Below are 23576 nucleotides of genomic sequence, written 5' to 3'. Positions count from 1 at the left end.
CTGAGATTGTCTCAAAATTGTTTTCTGGTTTTTCAGCCTGCTCTAACCAGAAATAAGACACACTGAACCAAGGCGGGGCCCTTCATTGACTATTCTAGGTGTGACTCTTTTGTGTTTAGAGACAAATAACCTTTTCCTCCTTTTCTACAATGGAAATGGAACGATAGCGCATTTGCATCGGAACTGCCGTTAGTTGTTGTTTGGTGTAAAGCTATGCAGTGGCTTGTTTTCCAAAGGTGAGACGCAGCAGCCCAAATTACATTTCTGGGGATACAGCACCCATCAATTAACACAACACATCCAAAAACTCAGACAGTATTTGCTACTTTTTGTGGTTTTTAAAAACACCAGTCAGTCAGAGAAACTGTCAAAGGTAAAAGCTTCATAAAAGCTGAAGGATGGAGCCACTACCGTGCCTCCATAGTATATCTGCTGATATGGGGTTCGTGAGATTAGAACTCACTACAAACGTCTCTTTCCATACCGAGCGCATCCAAAATGCTCTTTTATGGTTACAAAAAAAATAAAATCCAGAGTTAGTTACACGGGAAACTAGCTTCAATGTGACATTAGCACCCAATCATTAGTTAAATACATGAACATCCATCTTGTGAAACCTGCCCATCTAGGCATGTCCAAGCTGTTAAAACTAAATCAAAACAGGGAAGGGAGCTTTTATTGCTCGCCCGGTCAGTAAATCAGGGCTCTCCTCCTTCCCACTCTTCACTACCAGCTCCCTCTGCGGGGTGTTATTGACATCTCACTGGCAGCAGGCCATGTTAGTGGCTCAGCAGGATAATTCTGCAGGTTGTAGCCAATGCGAGTGGGTTAGTGCTCAAAGACCAATGTGACTTCACTTCTCTTGTTAAATGAGGAGGGAAATGAATTTGCCTGGGCTTGAAATAAATGACTCTAAACATTATTGTTCTGGCTAAGCGAAGCAACGCCCAATTCCATCCCCACCTGTTCTCTGTTCCTGCTTCAGTTGGGCTGGAGTCACTGCCTGGAACTGACAAACCATCCATTGTAACTGAATGCTCAGGCATGGCAAGGACATTTTAGGGGGCCATTTATTCACCCTGCTATCTGTGTCTGTGCATTGGGTACTGGCAAGCTACAGACTGTGACCCAAGCCAGCAGCTCTCTGACCAGGCCTCTCAGCTGTAGTGCAGAGTGTCCCTTTAAGGGCATGCCTGGGTCCAGCCAGCCCTGCTCCAAGGCTCAACCCCTCAGTTTCCCCCGACGGATCACGTGACCAAGCGGGAAGTCAGCCCTGGTTGGAGCTGGGGGCAGGCAAGGTCTGTGCTCAGTCTGGGAGACAGAGGAATTGAAGCAAGATCTAGAGTGAGGCCTTCTCTAGGGAGCTGGGGAAGAGGCCTGGAGACAAAGCAGTTGGGTGGAGGACCAAGGAGAAGGCTGGAGAGAAAGCCTGAGCAGAGCAGGCCAGCATAGGAAGCGGCTCTGGGACAGGCAGGATTCTGCTCCTGATTTAGAGTATGTCTACACTGCAGCCGGGAGCAAGCCCCCCGGCTTGGATAGGCAGACTCATGCCAGGGAAGATCACGGTGCTTTGTTGTGAACTCGTGTTTGCCCTGAAAGGGAAAGACACTTGCTTCGGGCAGAGGTCAGGGTACAAAAACCACCCAGCCGCCCCGGCAGCAGCTGTTCCTCCAAGCTGGGGAGAAGCAAGTAGCTAGGGAAACAACCCTCTGGAACGAGGGCTGCTAATGGCCAAGTTTCAAGACGTTGTCACAAATACATAAGAGGCACCCTGCTTTAGTTGGTTAGTAAGATCTTAAAATGCCTGATTTAACATCTGTACCTTCCCTTTGCTGCAGGCAGCAGAGCTAGGCCAATGTCGCGGAGACTACAGTTCCTACTGCTGCAGCCTATCCTCAGTCTTAGAGTCAGAGCCAGGCAGAGAGGCTGGCATTGCTAGCATGCTCTGTGCAAGCCACTCGGCCAGTTTCCCATCAACCACCTCTCCTTTCCCAAGTAGTTAATGCATTAGAAAAACGTTTGCATTTTTGCTCTGATGCACTTTTAAGCTGTAAAAGTGACTGAAAATCATGGCTGGTGCTGGATATGTGCTCGTTCCCGAGCAGTGGAGGATTCCGTAGCCCACTGTTAGTCACCTGAGACAGTCCCTTGCCCAGTCCAGTGAATGCCTGCCATTGCAGGATTTCACGACTAATGGAACACCCCTCCTGGCCCACCCACTGAACCCTAAACATACCCAAGTACTATCGTCACAACCGCCATTAAGCAGCAGAATTGTTGCCCCAATACTTAAAGCAGGTTCTGCTACTGCCAATTTACTATGCAACTCCTGCCATTGTGTCCCCAGATTGCAGAAGAGCGTGGCCATTTTAGAGGGAGCAAGCACACATCTCCAGAGTTGGACTCTAGCAGGAGCGGTAAGAGACAGCACACAACTGGGGAGCTACTCTGCATGATCCAGTACGTGGATGCAGGAAGGAGGAATCTAGCAACGTACTCACAGCAGAAAAGGTTAGAGCTCCATACAGACACGAACTGGAGCTGTACGCTCCTATGGAGACTTAAGAGTAAAATTATTAACAAGACACCAAGGGACTAGATTGGACACCAAACACAGGGCCCCAGCTGGTTAATTTACAGTCTCATTCCATTACAACTGCTCCATCAACCCCGTCAGTTTCGTCCTCTCCTTTGCCTCCCTCAACCTGCAGTCCTGGCTGGGCGGGTCAGCCTTGGGGGTGGACGTGTAGCACGGTTCCTCAGCTGGCCTTAGTCTCCTCTTCACAGCAGCAACCCAAGTCCCAATGGATGTGGTGCCCCCGTGGTTGCACTGCGCCTTCCGGACTCCCTCCTGCTCAGTGAGCTCCGAGGTCTCCTCGGATGAATTCAGTGCATTGCACTGACGGGTGCAGCAGAAGGACGGACTGCTCTGCAGCAAGCCAGGAGTGCCAACGCCCAGGATTGGACTGATATTAGCCATGGTGATGGGGAAGCCATCTCCTTTACCTACAGTGTTGTCAGTTACAGGCCTGAGCCTGCTGTCCTCCACCAGCTCCACAAGACCATCAGCCACACAGCTGGCTGCTCCCCCACCTCCGTTCAGAGGTGCAGTGACCTCTGCATTGGCACTGAAATACAGAGTGGGACTCTCGTGCATCTGAGCTGTCCCTTCTGGGTGCTCCACAATGACTTCCAAGTCAGAGTTGCCGTTGGCACTGCGGTTTGGAGCGAGAGGAGCGGACACGCCTCCCGCTTTGTCTGCCTGAGCTTCATGTCTGCTCATCAAGCCTGTGCAGTCGGGGACTTTTGCCGTTGACCTGTGCTCCTCTGGCAGGGTTAGCGGCGTTATTACAGAGTACGTGTTGTGTTCGCTGCTTGCTAAAGTGAGGTAAGTAGTCTCCTTTCTGCTCAGGCTTTCTCCAGCTCCATTCTCTTCTGCCTGAAACCTCTGTCCTACCACTCTGGCTTTAGGAGTTCCAGGGCATTTTCCCATTGAAGAAAAGCCAAGATTGGTCTTCGGCCCAAGCATGGCACTGCAGTGTTTGCTTGCCACCAATCCTGAAGGGTAAAGCTCCCCAATTCCACCATCTCCAAAGGCTGCATTGATCTTGGACACATCCCCAGTTTTCAAGGCTAGCTTTACCAACAGCCAGTGATGATGGTTCACCCAGCTGTCCTTCACAGAAGTATGACCTTCAAGTTCTCCTAGTGAGATCTCACTGTGTGCTCTAGAAGCAGGCCTGGTATGCACCACCTTGGAGACTTCTGCATTTGAAGAGACAATGTCCCCCTGAGCTGAAATTCCAAAGCTCTCCCCAGCTTCGTTTATGGACCGGAAAGTGGATCCTTCTGTCCCGTTATACTTTGCAGTTGTGATGCTGCAAGATTTCTTCAGGAAACTCTGCCAGATCTCTGTGGATTTGGGGTGTAGCAGACTATAATAGATGACCAGAGCGGCAGAGCCTGAAAGAAAGCAAAGGGGAACAAGGTGACATTTTTGCCAACACCCCAACATTGTGGCATATAGTGCGAAACAGTTAGGGATACTGATGTGATTAGGTATCTAAATAGTGGTACCATGGCGGATATTCAGTGGAGTGCAAAGTTGCCGAGGTAGGGTCTGTTTTACAATTTAAGCGTTTTCAGTTGCTTATGTAAAGGACGCAACTGTAGCTGTGTCACGGGGAGGGAAAACGCACCAGTAGCTAGATGCAACCTGGCTGCCGGAATCTATACGAAGAATGCTTCTGGGAGCATAAATACCACTTGCTAGGACCGTCACTTGATGGGTTCATGTGCAGAGATAAGCAGTCCCTAAGTACTGGGAGGTGATATGTGAGGGCAACCATCCACCTAAGACAAGGATCCAACAGGGGACTTGAGCAGAGCTAAGCATCTCTGCACCACCGCTACCTAGTCAGAAGGGACGTCACTTGGTTTTAGACCCAAATTTAGCACTCATTCAACGCAGACTTACTGCTTGCCAGTGGAAATTATTCCAGAGTGCTTACTCAAGGCATTTTCTTTAAATCAGATTGAACTGCTTCTCCAACTCTCACAGCCTTCCAGCCTTCCGGTTGTGCTGCGGGGAGTTCCTCATTTTATTCGGGCCACCAACGTCCTTTGTCACTGGCAGATTGAGGTTAAGAGCTTGTGGTTAGCAGAGGATGTAGGAGGACAAGGCGTGGGTGGCCGAATAGCAGCTCAGAAATAAGAACATACGCCACTCCTCACTCCAGTCCAGAAGACAGTTCTGCACCAGGTTTGGTGCACAGCCACCGGGAGGCCGAGAAGAGGGTTGGGTGAAGAACAGCCCCAAGCTCCGCAGGGCTCAGGATGCAGAGAGATGGTGTTAGAGCAACACCTGGCTGGGAGGCCCAATGAACAGGAGCCGCTGGGCTTTGGGGTTGTATTTCTGGAAAAAGGCATTCAGAAAACAAGCTGGCGGAAGGAACACCAGTGGATTAGTGGTGCCATCGTGCAGTGAAGCAGCAACGCAGAGCTGCTTCTAAAGAACAGCTCCTTGTCAGCCCAGGAATAGAGAGCCCCAAAGGGGACGTCTAGGGCAACGTTTTCAAAGGCTCCTAAGTGACTGAGGCGCTTTTGAAAACATTACCCCCAGACTCGTTGAAAAAGAAAGCCAACGGCAGGAGAGAAGTTAATGGAATCAGTTAGACTGCACGATTCCCTCTGAGCTGCATCTTGATCAAATTCAGGATCTGCTCCGTGCCAGGCAGAATATTGCCCAAGTCCCAGCCCCTGGCCTGAGTGGCAGTGCGTGGAGTGATGACGGGGGGCAGGGAAGAAAAACAGCAACGGTGGTTTAGTGAGGAGTTAGGTGCTTGATGCTTCCCTCCCACAGTAAAGGAAATGACTTCCCACGGAGATGCTGACAAGGTTGGAGCCAGGCTCCCTCTACAATGCAAGGGTGCGCAGACTTGGAGAGCAGGATTGGGGCTGGGGGAGTGGGGGGAATTGGCAAACCCCCAAGGGTCAGCAAGAAAAGCCGAACACAACCCAGTGGATATAAGGACAGCCATGGGGCTTCCCCCGCAACTCTGCCCATGGCAGCTGATCCCTCCTGAGGTATGTGGGAGGGAAGCAAGTGAATTAACTGCTCACTACCATGGACTTGGGAGTTACAGCCTTGGAGAGAGGAAACCACTCCCGGCTTCAGTGGCTGCTTCCCAGCCCGTCCTGTGCCCCTCCTACCCCTGACTCGAGTCCCAGGGTCACTGCAAGCCTGGGACAGTCCCTTGGGGGTGGAGAGCATGTTGTGGAGAAATCAGTGCCCCCACCCCATCTACGCGGGTGGAGAGGAACAAAAGGCACACGCTGAGCTGCAGTAAGTTACAATAGGGGACAATATTGTGGTGAGCAGTCACAATGCGAGAGAATCAAGGCTAATGTTTTCTCGTGCAAGTCACTACATTGTTGCAAAGAATCATAGAATATCAGGGTTGGAAGGGACCTCAGGAGGTCATCTAGTCCAACCCCCTGCTCAAAGCAGGACCAATCCCCAATTTTTGCCCCAGATCCCTAAATGGCCCCCTCAGGATTGAACTCACAACCCTGAGTTTAGCAGGCCAATACTCAAACCACTAAGCTATCCCTCCCCCCAAGGATAGTTATGCCCAACATCCTTCACAAGGCAGGGCCGCATTCAGTCCTCAAGCACATGCACCTGCCTTAATGAGAGCCGCAATCACCTGCCAAGGGCCAAATCTGATCCCTGAAAGATCACCCACATTTCTGCATAGTCCTTCATCAACATACTCTCAGCCAGAAGAAAGGAACACACCTTAACAAGACCAATCTCTCTTGCACCCCTATTCATTTAATTGGCAAGTGTTTCCTAACAGTGATCCTCCATACTACAGCACTACCAATCCCAAGCGCTCAAAAACCATGAGTCAAGCCCCCAAAATCACGAGACTTTTTAAAGCCAGTCATAGCATTTGCTTCTTGGTTTCGGAGCCTTCAGGGTGCACTGCAGTCATGTTTTCAAGCATCCCTCTGCTACCATGAGGGCTAGGAAGTCACCCTTTTTAAAAGGGAAAGCCAAGATTGACTCCATGTTAGGAACCGGGACGCAGGTAGTCTGGCCTACTGTCAGAGCATGGGGGTTAGATCTAGTGGGCAGGCATCCAGGCAGGGAATGGACGTGAAGAGTCGGAGCTGGCGTTTACTCCCAAGTACGAGAGCCAGGAGGCTGAGCCGAGTTGGGGCCAGGAACCAAAGCTGAGGATCAGAGTCAGGGTTGGATATGAAATGCCAGAGCCAAGGGTTGAGCCAGTCAGAAGTCAGGGGCGGGGTTCAAAGCCAGGGTTGGCAGCCCATGGTCAGGAGCAAGATGAAAGGGCAGGAACCAGGGAGAGGCAAGGATCAGGCACAAAACGGGATCAAGGCAGGAGCTAGGAACAGGTCAGGAGTGGAGCAGGAATCAGCACCAGGCTTAGATCAGGTTTGCAGGAGACAAGCAAGAGCAGGGTCCCATGTGGCCGCAACAGAAAGTCTTCACAGCAGGTTGGATGGCCCACTCGGGTCACTTCCTGGCTTAAGTAGCAGATGTGAGCCAATCAGGCGGCTGCAGGCCTTTAGCACTCAGACAGAACTTCCCATGGGGCCTGACTTTCCAAGTTCAGCGAGATGGTGGCCCCGAGGCAGTGTCAACGATCCAGAGACCCCGGGTTCTAGACCTGCACCCTCAGATCCTTCCACTATGACTCCATGAACCAGAGCTTTCAGAAAAGATACTGACCCTCATGAGAAAATTGTGAGAGTTGGCAACACTATTCTAGAAAGGTTCTTACAGTGCTCTCATCAACATAGCATCTGAGCACCTTCTGATTCACAGCGCGAGAAAGCAACAGATCTTACCAATCACGAATCCAGCCATCACAGCCCCTGTCATAAACAGGCTATCCCGCCGCACCCCCTGCAGGAGATCTGTGGCCAACATCAAAAGGAAGATGTTCTCTATCAGCATTATCTGCAGGGCAAAGGAAAGACAGCTGTCACTCCGAGCTGCATGTGCACGAACTGGTTGTAGACATGCCTCCTACCGTGGAGGGAGTTAAATGACACACGTGAATAAGTTCTAAGCTTTACGTATTTATTTTGCTCTCACTTGCTATCATACTCTGAGCTCCCGCTACCATTCTGGCCTTCCCCCCCACGTAGGTTTTGAATAGAAATGAAATATGGCTCTTTGCTTGTGACAATAAATTGCAAGTTTTTAATCGTACCTTTTCTGTGCCAAAGCATCTCCACACAGCAGCACCATGGAACAGGTTCAGCACAGATCTGGGAGCAACGCCAGACACCTCAGAACCAGCCACGCACACGTGTTTCCCACTAACAATAACAGTAGCAGCCATTATTGTATTTAGAAGGAGCCTCCCAGAGCTGCCAATCTGCCCCTTTCATGAGCACTAAATTCACTTTGTCTTTATAACCTCTTCGATTCTAGAAAAGTATCCACTCCACTGACTGTAGCAGGGATTTTCAAGCGGAACTGATGTTGCCAGCATAAAAACGTAGCTAAGCATGATGCTAAAATAAGGATAGTCAAATCTCATGCCTCAGGGCAGAGAATGATCATTAGAAGGGTCAGGAAGTAAGTGCCACCCCAGGGAGCACTGCTGTTAGAAGTAGGAGATGGGGAAATGGCTCACCTGAAGCATTAGGTGAAGGTCACAGCTGGAAGCCACTGTTACTGTTCATTATGGCCAGACTCTATGGGCTACATTGTAGGACATAAAGAAGCAGCCATGGCCCTTACTGCACAGGTCTTATGGTTAGATTAGTTCTTAATAGTTTTCGTTGTTAGCGACTGTGACTCTAAGAGCCAAGAGGAGATCGAGCACTTACCACATAAAACACAGCCACTCTGTACCTGGAGGGGCCGGCCTGGACATTAATGTAGCAGAAGATGTACACAGCCCCCACCAGGAAGTTGAACAGTCTCCAGTGACAGGAACTCACTATGATGTCAGTTTGCTGAGACACCAACCAGAAGGACATCACCAGCCAGTGAGCACCTGGGTGGGGAAGGCAGAGAGTAAAAAGCAAATTAGTTGCTGTGGTGAGCTGAGGGGTGAAGCTAGCAAATCTCACAAGCATCAGCAGTGAGGGACCGCTGGCAAGAAGCCCTGAAGGTGGATGGAGAAATCAGATCACTGCCAGGATCGATGTGCAAAGGAACAGACTCTCTTCCTTACACCATGTCCTGCGGGGCAGCACAGGAAAGCTTTCCCCGTGTCGTACCAATCCTGGATGGGAGAGGGATTGCAGACTCTAGGGCTATCAAGCCAACACTGTTCATGAGCTGTGTATTTACTGAAAAGATGAACCCTGGATTCACTGACACTGAGGGTACGTCTACACTGCAGAGCAAAACCTGCAGCGCTGATTCTCAGAGCCTAGGTCAACGGACTCATGCTTGCAGGGCTAAAAAGAGCAGAGTGGACATTAGGGCTTGGGCTAGAGTCCTGGCTCTGAAACCCAGCGAGGGGGGAAGGTCTCAGAGTCTGGGCTCCAGCCCCAGTGGGACTATCTACTATTTCTAGCCCCGTACCCCAAGTTTATGACCCGGGTTCTGAGACTCAGCGCTGCGGGTCTTTCTTTGCAGTGTAGACATAACCCTCCTCTGCGAGAGATACGGGAGCATTATGCCACCTAGTGGCTATTCACAACAGGTGACACAGGAGACTATTAACTGCACAAGCATGCACAGAAAATCTCATCTTACCTGCTGCAACAAAAACCCAGACAGGATAGACTCTGGCAAAGAGCACCAGGGCCACGACCCTCGTTCCTAGCATTCCTGTCCTCCACAACAGCTGGCACAGGAGGGCAGCCGCTGGCATGTAGAGATGACCTGGTTTCATTAGGCATGTAAAGCGGCTATAAGAGACTAAAGACCAGGAGAGGGAGAGTAGGGACAGTCCAGCACTCACACCTACAAATGAAAGAGGAGGGACATTATTCAAAAGGCACAATGAGGAGTCAGAAATCCACGGCACCTGCATTCCACAGGACAGATGGTTTTCACTCCAGCTGGAGCACTTTACCAAATGTTCCTCTGCTGACCTGTGTTTGTGCTCCGCTAAACCCTCACCTCGATTTCTCTCCTTCCATCTCTCCCCAGTTATCAGTTTTACTAGGACTAAAAGTATCTTTTGCAACAGCCATTAAAAAACCATCAATCCACTCACAAGTGTTCTCATGCAATACACACCAGTGCATCAAGCACACCTTCTTATTATTGGCAGGATACCAGGCTGGATGGACCTTAGGTCTGACCCAGCATGGCCATTCTTATGTATGTTCTTATGTTCTACTTCATCAGTACTATTACAGTTTCAATGTAACTGCACCTCTCTTTCCACACCCATGGTCCACTCCAGGGACGCCCATTCAGGTCTCCAGCCATCACCTGTCTCTGGGAAGGAACCCTGCCCACTCCTTTCTGAGCTGGGGGTTTTAAGGCTGCACAGCTCCCTGCCTTACACTGCAATAGCCTCAGCAAGCCAGTCTGCCTAACAGCCAGGCCCTGGGTGTTGCTTTCTCTCCGACGATGATAAACAGTGTATTGCCCTCAGTTACCACCCAGCTCCTTCTGAGCAAATGTAACACCGACAGACCCCCGTCGTCGGTGGGCGGAATCGAACCTGGGGCCTCTGGAACTTAGTGCATGAGACTCTATTGCATGAGCTAAAAGCCACCTGGCTGCTAGCTAAGGCTGTAGAGCAGACTCATGATCTCTCTCTAAGTGGTCTCGGTGCCACTAGATGGGACAGAAAACCACACCCTGGAGGTGTGCGCGTTACACAAGCACATTTATTCCTAAGGTAAAAGCATTACAAAGAAAACATTATATAAATAATACAGATTCAAAGCCACACGAAACATACCAGGAGTCACCCATCCATCTTACGGGGCTCTCACAGGCCAAAGTCTTTCCAACCCGTCTGAAAGGGTTGGGCCCCTCCTTGGACAGAAGATCCTGTCCTTTGCTAATCAGAAAGAAGCCTGAGTCTATTTAGGCTCATTCTTTTATACCAAAACCCCTTTCTTTGTTCCCTCAGTCTCTGGAAAACCCAGCCTGAGCCAGTCTATGCAACCCCCGCCCCTCCTCCCGAACTGTTTAGTCTCAGTGACTCGCCTTAACCCGCCCCGCCTCCAACCCCATTGTTAGTTCCTGGAGGCACTGTGGGTACCCCTCCTCAATGGAACAGAATACACTCACACAGAAACCATTCATAAATGTAATACAATGGCCCCCAAAGATACTGCATGCAATTGCAATCGCTCTCACAAGTAGTACATTCCATTGCACGCCATAGCAGTTTAGAGAACCTATGGGGAAACCTTGGTCTGTGAGAGAGGGACTCCTAGCACTTGTGGGACTGATAGCTCTGGAGAGCTGAGTCTTCTATTCCCGCCCCCACGCACACAGGAGGAATACCACAGGCAGTGGCAGGGCAAGTTTATCCCATCCTTCCATACCCCTAGTCTGGAGGAATCAGCAGTTCCTCTAGTAGGGTGTTTCTAGTACTGAATTGCAGTGCGACCTTGGGCAACTCACAATCTTTCTGTGCCTCAGTTTCCCTATTTGCAAAACAGAGCTGATACTTGACCTTTATAAAGCGCTTGAAGAGCTACAGATGGAGAGTACTAAGTACCATGGTTATTAATTCTTCATTGTCATTCAGTCTGTGGCTTCTCTTGTAAGACTACCCCTTACTGTCGCTGTAGTGACTTCTCTCCAATGGGCTGAGAACACTAATTTTATCTTTTCGGTGGACAATCATCATGCCAGAGCCAGATTCTAACCTGCCGGGGAGTTGGAACGCTCTTTCTGTACAAGGACAGAAGCTCTATGTTCCATTACAGGATGGATTTGCAGGGAGAGGAACTGGATAGCTCATCTCAAATGGCAAAGATTCTATGCCTACCCCAAGATCACTCCTCGAGCCATCACACACCCCAACAAACCTAGCGATTATCTCCTCCAGAAATAAGACAAACATGGGCCTCCGGACTGTTCTCTGTCCTGCTCACACAAGATTCCCAGGGTTTCTGCTATGGTATGAACTGGCCACTGAGCAGACGGCTGTTGAACAGCAGTCATGCTGCAGGTGGATTGAGGAGCGAAGCAGGCATGCTCTGGGTGTTCTCTGTCGGAAGGAATGCATCCACTGCGTTGGGGGGCACAAGACAACAGTTGGGAAAAGATGGGGAACTCTTGAGAGAGAAGGGAAGACACCAGGCTTTGCTGCTAAGTAGCTCAAGAGGCTAATTTTTAAAAAGCACCGTTCTGAATATGTTTTTCTCCAGTTAGTCTGCAATAGGGTCCTTCATCCTGAAAGTCCACTCCTGCTACCTGTGCCCGTCTACCCTGGATAGACTAGAGGACAAGAGTCCATCACACACATACATCACCTTCCTTCCACATTTAAAGACTCCCCACTTACCTGGGACAAGGCCAGTCGGTTCCACCATTACAAAAACGTAGCTCTGTAGCAACAGGTAGGGCAAGGTCTGCAGCAGGGCTTCCAAGAGTCGCAGAACTGCCAGGTCCCCCAGCTGCATGAGGAGATCTCCAGCAATGGAGCTTCCTCCAGGCTTCGCAGCTGTCCAAAGAGCGTCCCAGTGCCTGAAAGAGTACACACCACAGTCAGGGCTCTTCGGGGCAAAGGATCCGTGCCTGATTCTGATCCTACCTCCATCAACTTTATAGCGTGACTCTACTGCTTTCAGCAGTTACTTCTGATGTACGCAGGTGTGATCTAGAGCAGTGGTCGCCATACTTTTTGGATCGCGCACCCCCAGGGCCAGCTCTAGGGAAGTGCAAAGAAAAGAAAAGAAAAGAAAAGAAAAGAAAAGAAAAGAAAAGCTGCCACCAGCGTGCCCCTGAAGACGGAGTGGGGAGAGCCGAGCTGCTGCCGCCGAAGGCTCAAAGGTCCGGAAGCCCTGCTGCCGCCGGGCCAGCAGCATGGGTGTGTGTGTGGGGGGGGGGGGTGCTCAGAAAGAGAAACGTTGAGAACCCCTGATCTAGAGGAGAATCAGGCCCTTTGGACCCTATGCAGTCATTTCCCCTTGTGTAAAATGATAACATCTGATCCAGGGCCATTTCACAGCCAGTGTAAATGACTACAAATGGTTTGATGTCATGGAAAACCAGGCCTCTTGGCTTTATGCTTCCGTGTAAACTTAGCACGTTGCTGGTTCTAGACAAACAATTCTGAGCAGGAACTGTAGAGGATAAAGTTATTAGATACACACACGCACACACTTCTATACACACACTCTTGAGAGTTCCCTTCCAGTCGCTCTGAGTGCGTTACACTTGAGAAGGCTGCTCCTCCACCTCCAGAGCCACTATTTGATCCGGTTCAATACAGGAACTTTAGCTAATCTGTTAACACTGACATAATTTGAATCAATGACTTGTACTGACACCCACCGATGTAATTTATTTCACAGCTTGTAATCTTCGAGAGGTGTTTACTTAAGGTAGATACTGGGGTTTTGCAATAAACCCTATGCACACAGTAAATACAGCCATCTGGCAGACTGGCCCTTAACCAGAGGCTGTTTACTTTTATACTTCGGGCATGTACAGCCATTCCTAACAGAGACACTGGATTTAGTGAACTAGGGAGGTAAAATGTTAACCAGTAAGACTACTGCTTACCAGTTAACTGGCCTTAACTGTCAACCCCGTGCCAGCGGGCCGCAGCGGCCCCATGCCGCCCGGCTGGAACGGCCCCAGCTGCGCCATCTGGCTGGAGCAGCCCCAGCCGCTTAATCGGTTAACCATTTAAACACAATATTTTGTAATTGTTTAAACGGTTACTTTTTTTAACAGTATTTACATCCCTAGAATGAACAAGCATGCTGAGAAACCCATAACTCCTTTGGTGCCATCATGAAAGGACAGTGCAAAAATTGACAAATCCAACATTTAGCCTTCTTCCTCCAACACCCATCTGTTTGCAAAGGTTTACACAATGCGTGTCTGTCTCTCTGCCATGCAACTAGAATCCTAATCCCTCAGCACTAGGACCAGTCAGCTCTACCACTGTGTTGCACCAAGGCCTTGTCTACACACAGAAATTTTACTGGTTCAACTACAGGTCAGATGTTAAACCAATGCAATTACGATGGTGCAACGCTGTGTGTGCACCATGTTGTTTTCATGTGCTTCTATTTTAATGGTTAACAGTGTCCCCAAATTATGGCATCTCAAAGGCTTTTGCATGGTTTGTGACCGTGGTTAGGTCCCACCTACATTACAAAACGGAATAGTTTTGTACCAGCTCCCTAGACTAAGTAGTTGTTGTAATACAGATGTGGTTTGGGCATTTAGTCCATCTTCTTGCAGTGTAGAGCACCATCCCCTGCAATTTATTCTCCAGCGCTTTGTCCAATCTAGCTGTAAAACAGCTCCAACAGGGGGTGCTTCCACCACCTTATTTCACACCCTCATTTGTCAGGTCATGCTCTAGTTCAACCACAAGTTATTGGGCTAGACGCTGGAATCGCTGGGTGAGATTCCATGGCCTGCATTATGCAGGAGGTCAGACTAGATGATAACAGTCCATCCTGGCCTGAAAAGAAATCCGTGACAGTTTCTCCCCAATCATCTGCTGACATTATTAAATGTAACTGCATACGCTCAAGGGCAAAGATAAGAAGTTCAGCTATGGAGACAGCTTCTAGTTTCAAACTTCTGAGAGTGACTAATTGCTTTAAGAAAAGCACAATGTGTCATTTGAAATATCTATTTACAATAGCACTATTATACACTTTATAGGAGCTTCACAAACCAACAGAGAAAACATTATTGAATTAAAAACCCCATATTATTGGCATTAATCACAAGTTACATATAAAGTGCAAACCAATTCTGTGAGCATTAATCAAGCATCTTTCACTCCCCTTCCCTGCCTCCCAATGTAATCTGGACAAGATCTGAAAGATTTTTAGGGTCTTCAACTAAAACAAGAACAAAAACAAAGCAAAAACCCCAGACAAATAAGCCTTCCTTCCAACAACAGGGATAATGGACAGTCCCTAGGACTTTTTTCCACTACTTGGGAAAAGAGAAGCATTCTCAGCTAGTATCAACATATTGGACCACTCGAGCTGACAATGTGTCTTTGCATGTCACCAAGGTGCCAGAACATGTCAGCTTTCCCATCATCTTACTCTCAGGTCCCATCTTCGTCCATACAGTAGAACCCCTATTTGATTATCCCCTATTTTATGGGGGATTGAGTTCATAAAACTGAACATCCCAAGATTCCAGGAGGTATGGTGCATAGGTTAATTCATTAATCGCTCACTGATAGTTTATATAACGAATGGTAACAACTGGATTCAGTGCACTTGATTTTTCTTTGAGCGAGAGAACTGCACCTCATCTTTGCCACCAAATATCTTAGTCTTCTCAAACCTGGGAAATGTGGTCTAGATGAAATTATTATAAGACAGGTGCACAACTGGTTGAAAGATTGTACTTAAAGAGTATTTATCCATGGTTTCATGTCAAACCAGGACAGCTAGTAAGGTTCTGCAGGTGTCAGTCCTGGGTCCAGTACTAGTCAATATTTTCATTAGTGACTTGGATAATGGCGTGGAGAATGTGCTTATAAAATATGCAGATGACACCAAGCTGGGAGGGGTTGCAAATACTGTGGAGGACAGGATTAGAATTCAAAAAGACCTTGGCAATTGGAGAATTGGTCTGAATTCAACAAGATGAACTTCGAAGTGCAAAGTACTTCACCGAGGAAGGAAAAATCAAAAGCACAGCGATTAAATGGCTAGAGCCCCATAGGGATACAAAATTTATATCTGCAGATGCAAATATCCATTGATATAAAGTGGCAAAAAAGGAGTGCAACAACAGAAGTGTTGTATGCAAGACACAGGAGGAATACTTAAGTGGATCACAAATTGAGTGAGAGTCAACACGATGAGGCAACTGACCGTCTCTACTCAGCGCTGATAAGACCTCAGCTAGAATACTGTGTCCAATTCTGGAAGCCACACTTAAGGAAAGATGTGGACAAATTGGAGCGAGTCCAGGGGAAAGCAACAAAAAAGATCAAAGAATTAGAAAACCTGACCTATGAGGAAAAGTTAAGATAACTGGGCATGTTTAGTCTTTTGGAAAGAAGACAGGTGGGGAACCGGAGAATCTTCCAATATGTAAAGGGCTGTTATAAAGAGGATGGTGATCAATTCTTTTCTAGGTTCACTGAAGGTAGGACAAGAAGTAATGGGCTTTATTTTCAGCAAGGGAGATTTAGGTTAGATATTAGGAAAACGTTCTAACTATTAGTTAGTTAGTAGATAAGATCTGGACTAGACTTCCAAGGGAGGTTGTGGAATCCCTGCTACTGTAAGTTTTTTAAGAAGAAGGTTGGACAAACACCTGTCAGAGACAGTCTGGTCTACTTGGTCCTGCCTCAGCACAGGGGTGTGGCCTGGACAACTTCCTGAGGTCTCTTTCAGCCTAACATTTCTATAATTCTATGTTGGTTGAAGGATCAGAGTCACATACAATGGCAGAAAGATGGTTCAGATAACCAGCTATTTGTGAGACCAATGCCCATAAAATCAGGGGTTCTACTGTACTTAGAAACCAGGCTCGCAACTTTCTAGAAGACAGTGTTTACTCACAGTTCTGTGGTTTGACGTCTCAGTTTACCATAGGAAAATCCTGATCCTACACTGCAGAAAGAGACACCTAATACAACCCCATTGGTTCTCCTTGCCACATAACACACTCAGGCACGCATGCACACACTTTCCATGCAAAGTACATATATTTGTCCTCAGAACATTATATCTCAAGCCTCCTAATTCTTCAAAGGCTGTGAGTTGTTTTCTCACCGCTTCCAAATCCCCAGCTTCAGCATGTGCACGATCACCAGACAGCAGCAGCCTATGTGCCCATCTGCCCGGAACCAAGAGAAGCTCAGGATCTGAACTATATAGTCAGGCAGAAGCAAGGCAATGGTCAACCAGCACCAGAGATACCGGCCAGAGAGAAGATAATGGACGATGGTGCAGACCCCTGAAAAAGGGAAAAGAAACAATATGATAGATGGTGACACACATGGTACCTCTCCCACCTCAGCTCTAACAGTGCACCAGCCTTTGTGGCCCAAATCACATCTGACCACAAGCATCACCACTCTTTCTCCCATGCCACTTCTTATGCCTCAGGGCAAAGCTCCCCATAAAGATCCACAGAGGCACTACATTCAACTCCTTCAAACTCACCGCTCCCGCAATAGCTACCCAACGCTCAGCAACGGCTATGCGGCTCCTGTGCTGCAACCTGTGTTTGTTACACTGAGCATAAAATCTCACTGTTACCTTGTGCTCCCTCAGTCTGTACCTTTTGCATCCATCTAGCACTGGGATCGGCAACCTTTGGCACGCTCCCCATCAGGGAAATCCGCTGGCAGGCCTGGCCAGTTTGTTGACCTGCAGCGTCCGCAGGCTTGGCCGATCGCAGCTCCCACTGGCTGCGGTTCGCCATCCCCGGCCAATGGGGGCTGCGGGAAGCAGCGGCCAGCACATCCCCCAGCCCGCGCCGCTTCCCGCAGCCCCCATTGGCCAGGGACGGCGAACCGCCGCCAGTGGGAGCCGCGATCAGCCAAGCCTGCGGACGCTGCAGGTTAGCAAACCGTCCCAGCCCGCCAGCGGATTTCCCTGACGGGCCACATGCCAAAATTTGCTGATCCCTGGTCTATAGTCTTATATTTAGATTGCAAAGTCTCTGGGTGACCATCTTTTTCATCATCTGCTTGCACAGCATAGGGGCCCCGATCCATAGATGTGGCCTCTAGGTGCTACCACCATACAGATTAATAATACTAATAAGATCTCTGCTCTTAAAGCAAAAGAGGGTTTGGATTAGGTTTTCAGTTTGGGCTCAGCTCTATACAGAGAGAGAGGTTTTTTCCTTCCTTAACACTTTTGAAATCTTATTTCTAAGTGCTGGTTAATGCATAACATAACTATGCATGTTAACGTCATCTTTGTAATAAGCTATCCTTTGCTATGTGTGCATCCAGCACAGCGGTTCTCAATCTATTGAACATTGTGGGCTGCATCCAATACTACCTGTATGGCCCTGAGGATGTCACATAGGCCCACGGGCCTGCAGGTTGAGAACCACTGATCCAGCACCTGGCACAATGGGGTCCTGCTCCATGACTGGGGCTCCTAGGTGCTATGGGAATACAAATCACAAATAGATACTCTCTCCTCAATTTAACCAAAGCCCTTTAAACACGTAGGGGCTTGTTTTCTGGAGGGTGTGTATAAAGCAATGAGTAAAATGATAACCCAGAGCTCTCCTATTGCATCTTCATCAGTAGATTGCACAGTGCTTTATCCCGGGGGTCAGCCTCATTATCCTGCCTCTTCCACCGGTCTGCCTAAGGTTTAGCAGACTGGTGGTAGAGGCAGGAACCAAATCCAGGTCTCCCGAGTCCCAGTCTAGCACTTTATTCACATAGGCCACACATTTGCCCCCCCCCCCCAAAGAAGTAGCAATCATTTCTGTCTGCCCTTTCGTAGTCACCTGCTGTCAGGGATGGATCTAGAATAGCTCAGTGGGATGCCCAGGAACAGCTCAGGCCAATCCAGATCCTAACTTCCCAAACTCTGGGTTTGCTCAGGTCCAGGATTCTGGTGCAGGCCAGTCACTGAAAATAAGGGAGAGCTGCCCTGGGACCCTCCCTAGCCAGCAGCCCCGAGGCAGGGGCATCAGCCTGCCCAGCACAGGGTGAAGCCTCTCCCATGCACCTGCCTGCTCCAGTATGGGCCCGAAAGGCAGCAGCTAGGATTGCAGATTCAGGTTGGAGGCATTCCTGGAGGTTTACTGATTTCATCCCATGCCCTAACCTCTCATTAAAGATTCCTCTTTAATTCCTGCAGGTGCCAGGACCGTCCTGGAGAGCTAGCAAGCCTAGTGGCAGCTCCCCCCCCGGGGCAGCCTGCAGAGGAAAGGGGGGCGGCAGCAGGATCGGCGGCAGAGCCCGGCACGCAAAGGGTTAAAGATTTTAAAAACGAGACGCGCGCGCGCGCCCTCGTCCCGGCGGCGCTCTCCTCCTTGCTGCGCCGCAAGGAGACGGCCAGAGCCGGGCCCGGTCCCCGCGCCCTGCACCGGTTCCCGTGCCAGGGGCTCAGCCCTGCACGCTCCCCCCCCGGCCCAAACCAGTCGGCCACGTGCATGCTCGCCGTTCAGTCGTGGGGCCGGGACAAGACGGCTGCTCCGCAGCTCACAGCGGCTGTTCGCAGGAAGGGAGGAGGTGGGGGGGTGCAGCTTTGCCGGGTGCCCGGTGAGTGTGTGCGTCGTTCCGCTGGCGAGTTGCATGGGTGCCCGCTGCGGGGCGCGCGGGGCGGGGGCGGCTCTGGGGGGCGCAGAGCGGGAGGGTGGAGCGCCATTCATCTGTGGCAGGCAGAGGGGTGCAGCGCACGAGGGACATGCACGTGCGCTGGGGGGGGGGCACAGTTAGTGGTGCAGCCCCCCCGGGTAGCTGCAAGGCTGCAGGCAGCGCGGTAACACGGGGGGGGGGTACGCTGCGTTGGGGGCCCGCTGCCGGTGCAGCCCCGCTCCTCAGCTGCAGGTCCCGCCGGGCCCCCGGGAGACTCACGCGCGCCCTGTTCCGCCGCGAGCAGCAGGAGCGAGAGTCCCGCGAAGGCGGCGCGCATCCTCCTCCTTCTCCCGGCGCGGCGCCCTGCTCCGGTGCAAGGACCCCGGAGCAGCCCGGCTCCGCTCTCCCCGCCCCTTCAAGGGCCGGCCGGCCGGCCAGCCCCAGGCCTTCGCCTCCCGCCTTCGCAATGCTCCCTCCCCGTTAGCGGCCGGGGAGGTCTTGCGGGGGGGTCGCCTTTGCAGGAACAGGCGAGGGGTCCCCTGCCAACTTTCTAATGGCACAAAGCCCAACAGCTTTGCCCCTGACTAGCCTCCCTCCCTGAGACCCCGCCCCTTCCCCAGGGCCCTGCCCCTGCTCACTCCATCCCACCCCTTCAGTCCTCAGCTCTCCCACCCCCACTCACTTTCACTGGGCTGGGGCAGGGGGTTGGGATTGTGGGCTCTGGGCCAGGGATGAATTCAAAGCAAAAAAAGGTTTCTCTCACCATATGCGAGCAGCAGTCTGGTTGGATTCCTCCAGCCAGGACCACTCCCCCAGTTCATTTGAGCATAAGCTTTCGTGAGCTACAGCTCACTTTGTCCGATGAAGTGAGCTGTAGCTCAGAAAGCTCATGCTCAAATAAATTGGTTAGTCTCTAAGGTGCCACAAGTCCTCCTTTTCCTTTTGCGAATACAGACTAACACGGCTGCTACTCTGAAATCCCCCAGTTCAGTGATGCTTCCTTTGTCTTTCAAAGGAAGGCTGTAAATAGAGATGAGGGAAAAGAGGTGATTTGGGGCCTCTGTTCCTCATTTTTATATCTTTTCATCCTCTTTGAGAATCATCTCCAGCTGGAGTTCTGGTGACAGCCAGTCTGTTTACATGGGAAGTAAATTTTCCCTTTACGCCCTTCTGCTTGCCGAAGAATGGCCGCTTAACCAGGTGATAGTCCATTTGATTTTGTTGACACTTGCCTGCGGTGTTCGTTTGCCTTTGTATCTGAGGAAGTGGTTTGTGCCCGCTTTTCTAAACCTGGAGCATGTCTCACAGTAGAATATTATAACTTTTACATACAATGCTGCTACACACATTTTACCATGACAATAATGATCAGCAAATTATGAGTTTTCAAATGATACTTTCCAGGGCATACTTTGTACAAGATTTATTATAGTTTTGTAAAAAGGATGAACACGAGGGTACAGACTGTCACATAGGCCCGTAAGCCTAACTTCAGTACCAGACAAATTGGTTGAAACTATAATAAAGAACAGAATTATCAGACACGTTGTTGACCATAATTTGTTGGGGAAGAGTCAACATGACTTTTGTCAAGGGTAATTATGCCTCACCAATCTATTAGAATTATTTGAGTGGTCAACAAACGTGGACAAAGGTGATCCAGTGGATATAGCATACTTGGACTTTCAGAAAGCCTTTGGCAAGGTCCCGCACCGAAAGCTCTTAAGCAAAGTAAGCAGTCCATGGAGCTTCTGGGACCTGAAGCATTCCTCTCACAATATATGTGAAATTCAGCTTTACAAAGTATCATTTTTTGGCCTTGAGAATCCATAAAGATTTTTCCTGTGTTCATGCACTGAACCGTCTGTGAATTACTGAGACAATAACATACTGTTTTATGTGTGCTCGCAGGTCCCTCAACCTCAGCTGGCCATTGTACTTCGGCAGCTCAGGCACCCGGCAGCAGAACCCTGGGTCTTCATTTCATCCTGGATCGGTCAAAGGCTTCCGTGATGAAATTATGGTTGACAATCTGGACAGGGCCAACAAGCAGGTGCAATCTCAAAGAGGGAAGGATTCATGGCAAGTTGAAAGCACAGGCAGGCTGCAGAGCTTGAGGACAAAATGGCAGCGCGGGAGCTGACATGTGCATCTTGGTTCCTGAAACAGGAACGTGAGTTGAGTGGGGAAGACAGAGTGCAGTGGAAAGTCCCTGTTTGAGAGGCTGCTTTCACTAGTGACCACTAGAGTGCAGGATCCTGCCTCATCCACTCCACAGCCTGAGTCCCCTCCACGGTACCGTGTGCCGCAGACCAGGAGCGCTTTGGACAATTCCTTGCTTGGCAGGTGGCCCATGCAACTGGGATTTAGCAGCTGGACAGGGCAAATCTACCCCCTGCAGTCCTCCACCCCGATCCAGGCCCCATTCCCCCTGCACACGTCCACCGCTATGCTGACCGCCCTCCCCCCTGCAGAACTCCACCCCCAAGCAGTGGCAGCCAGTGCATGCTAAACACACATGACTGAGAAAGCAGAACATGCCAGAGGACACACAAACTTAGGGGATTGTTTTGGTGGCATTGGTTTCACTGTTTACGCCATGCAGTGTTTGGTTTATGCACTTTGTTTTATTACTGGTTTTGTGCTGGTTTAATATATGCACACATAGCATTGGCAGGCAGGCCAGCTGCCGTTAGAACACCAAAACAGCACCATCACTCCCCCGGAATACATCCATGTTCACAAATAAAGGCTTTTATTTAATTAAGAAAATTAATTGCCATTATTACATCACATTATATAACATGTACAGGAACTCCTCACTTAAAGTCGTCCCGGTGAATGTTCTTTCGTTGTTACGTTGCTGCTCAATTAGGGAACGTGCTCGTTTAAAGTTGCGCAATGCTCCCTTCTAACGTTGTTTGACAGCTGCTTGCTTTGTCCACGGCTTGCAGGAAGAGCAGCCGTTGGAGCTCCCTGGTGGGGCCTTGGAATCAGGGTGGACCGGAAGCCCCCTTATCAGCTCCCCTAAGTTCCCTGGGGGGCAGCCGCTCAGCAGGCTATCAATTGCCAGGCACTTCAACTGTCCCTCCCCCCACTGCCATGTGCTGCTCCTGCCCTCTGCCTTGGAGCTGCTCCTGGGGGCCTCCTGCTTGCTGTGCAGGGGGAGGGGTGGGAAGAGGGGGGCTAATGTCAGGGTGTCCCCTCCCCTCGCTCCTGTCCCCCACTCCTTTACCCCATCTTCATAGAGCGTGGGGGTGGGGACACGACAGGGCTCAGGATGGAGGGAGCTTGGTGGCAGCAGCTGCTGTCTCAACTTGCTGATCTACTTAAAAAGGCAGTGTACTTAGGGTGGGGTCAATGTACTTAAAGGGGCAACGCGCGTGTCTCTCTCTCTCTCACACACACGGTGTGTGTCTCTGCTTCTCTCTGCCATGCTGTCTCCCCTCCCTCCATTCGTGCCACCTTGTAGAGTGTGAGGCTACATTAACAACAATGTTGAGGGCTCAGCCGACTGTTAGTTCCTCATTTAGCAGTAAGGCATCCCCTGAGAAATATCCCACCCTCTGACTCCACCACCTCAACCAAGCCTCACAATCATCATTGCTGTGTACAGTATTAAATTGTTTGTTTAAAACTTACATTGTGTATATTTATTTATTTATATAAAATATAGTCTTTTGTCTGGTGAAAAAAATTTCCCTGGAACCTAACCTCCCCATTTACATTAATTCTTATGGGGAAATCAGATTCACTTAACATCATTTCGCTTAAAGTAGCATTTTTCAGGAACATAACTACACCATTAAGCGAGGAGTTACTGTATTTTGAATAATAAAGATAAACACATGGTAAGGCACAATAGGGAAATTATATCCAGACACAATCTCTCAATACATCTATGTACAAGAATCCATAACATAAATGCACAACACGCCCCCTCCCCCCCCAACAGTCATCTCATGCATAAGAAAAATTCTGCATATGGTTTCATGAGCCAAATGTAGTGGGGCACCTGCCCCACTCCATGAGAAAAAGGGCTGGAACAGGCCAGAGAGGCTGTGCAGACCAGCAGCCAATCAGTGAGTGCCTGTGGGGAGCCAATTACGGCCAAGAAAGAGGCAGCCAATCAGGACCAGGCTGAGCCCTGTATAAAGGCTGCAGCAGGGAGGCAAGGGTAGTCTTTCCCTGACTAGTAAGCATTGTTTTCTGAGGTAAGGAGGTAGCACCTTGGCTGAAGCAGTGCTGCACAGGCTTGGGGGAGCTCAGCTCAGGCCCAGTTATCTGCCAGGCTGTGGCCTCTGCTAAAAAGGGTTGAGAAGGTGCGTTGGGCCAAAGGGGAAGTGGACCAGGGAAGATAAGTGGATGAGAGGGGAGAGAAGGAGGGCAGAGAGAGGCTGCTGCTAGTGGACCCCTGGGTTGGGACCCAGAGTAGTGGGTGGGCCTAGGTCCCCCCCACCCTTGCACTGCACCTGGCTGTGGAGGAGTGTGGGCAAGACAGACTGCAACTTACCCTTGAGTGAGGGGTTAGGCTTTGGGGTTGTGGTCGGTCACTGAGGCAGGTGCAAGCCGAAGGACTGCTGTTAATCCCCCCCTCCCTCTGAAGGGGGTGAGAATGGAGTTGTGGGCACTGCTGGAGGGCAGTGTCCTGAAGCGGATGCT

The 23576-nt window shown here is 50.0% G+C and overlaps 1 protein-coding gene and 1 long non-coding RNA gene across 5 annotated transcripts; one reads left to right on the top strand and one right to left on the bottom strand.

Annotated features, from left to right (window-relative positions):
• Positions 1 to 318: 318 nt before the first annotated feature.
• XKR5 (XK related 5) lies at positions 319 to 19490 on the bottom strand. 4 transcript variants are annotated; one of them, XM_084622347.1, is made up of 7 exons: positions 19194 to 19490; positions 16414 to 16597; positions 11982 to 12163; positions 9254 to 9463; positions 8374 to 8543; positions 7381 to 7492; positions 319 to 3963 (listed from the first exon to the last, which is right to left on the bottom strand). In XM_084622347.1, the coding sequence occupies exons 1-7, from the start codon at positions 19249 to 19251 to the stop codon at positions 2651 to 2653; spliced, it is 2229 nt and encodes a 742-aa protein (XP_084478473.1). In that variant the 5' UTR covers positions 19252 to 19490; the 3' UTR covers positions 319 to 2650. The 4 variants fall into 4 exon arrangements, with proteins under 4 accessions (XP_084478473.1, XP_084478471.1, XP_084478474.1 ...); XM_084622345.1 differs by lacking the exon at positions 19194 to 19490 and adding an exon at positions 18778 to 19147; XM_084622348.1 differs by lacking the exon at positions 19194 to 19490 and adding an exon at positions 18442 to 18524.
• Positions 18742 to 22555, top strand: LOC311517502. The gene is made up of 2 exons (XR_014710726.1): positions 18742 to 18878; positions 20826 to 22555. It is a non-coding gene; the product is annotated as an uncharacterized lncRNA (long non-coding RNA).
• The last annotated feature ends 1021 nt before the right edge of the window (positions 22556 to 23576 follow it).

Source organism: Lepidochelys olivacea, assembly GCF_965140295.1.
Source record: "Lepidochelys olivacea isolate rLepOli2 genome assembly, chromosome: 3".
NCBI lineage: Eukaryota > Metazoa > Chordata > Testudines > Cheloniidae > Lepidochelys > Lepidochelys olivacea.
Note: the sequence above shows the minus strand (reverse complement) of the source record. Positions and strands in the feature narration are given on the sequence as shown.

Coding starts and splice junctions, on each gene's coding strand:
- XKR5 (XM_084622345.1), bottom strand. CDS start 18,988: ATGAATGGCGCTCCACCCTCCCGCTCTGCGCCCCCCAGAGCCGCCCCC. Junction 16,598..18,777: donor CCCGGCCCCACGACTGAACG/GCGAGCATGCAC, acceptor TCCCTTTTTCAG/GGGTCTGCACCATCGTCCAT. Junction 8,544..9,253: donor CTGGGTTTTTGTTGCAGCAG/GTAAGATGAGAT, acceptor TTCCCCACCCAG/GTGCTCACTGGCTGGTGATG.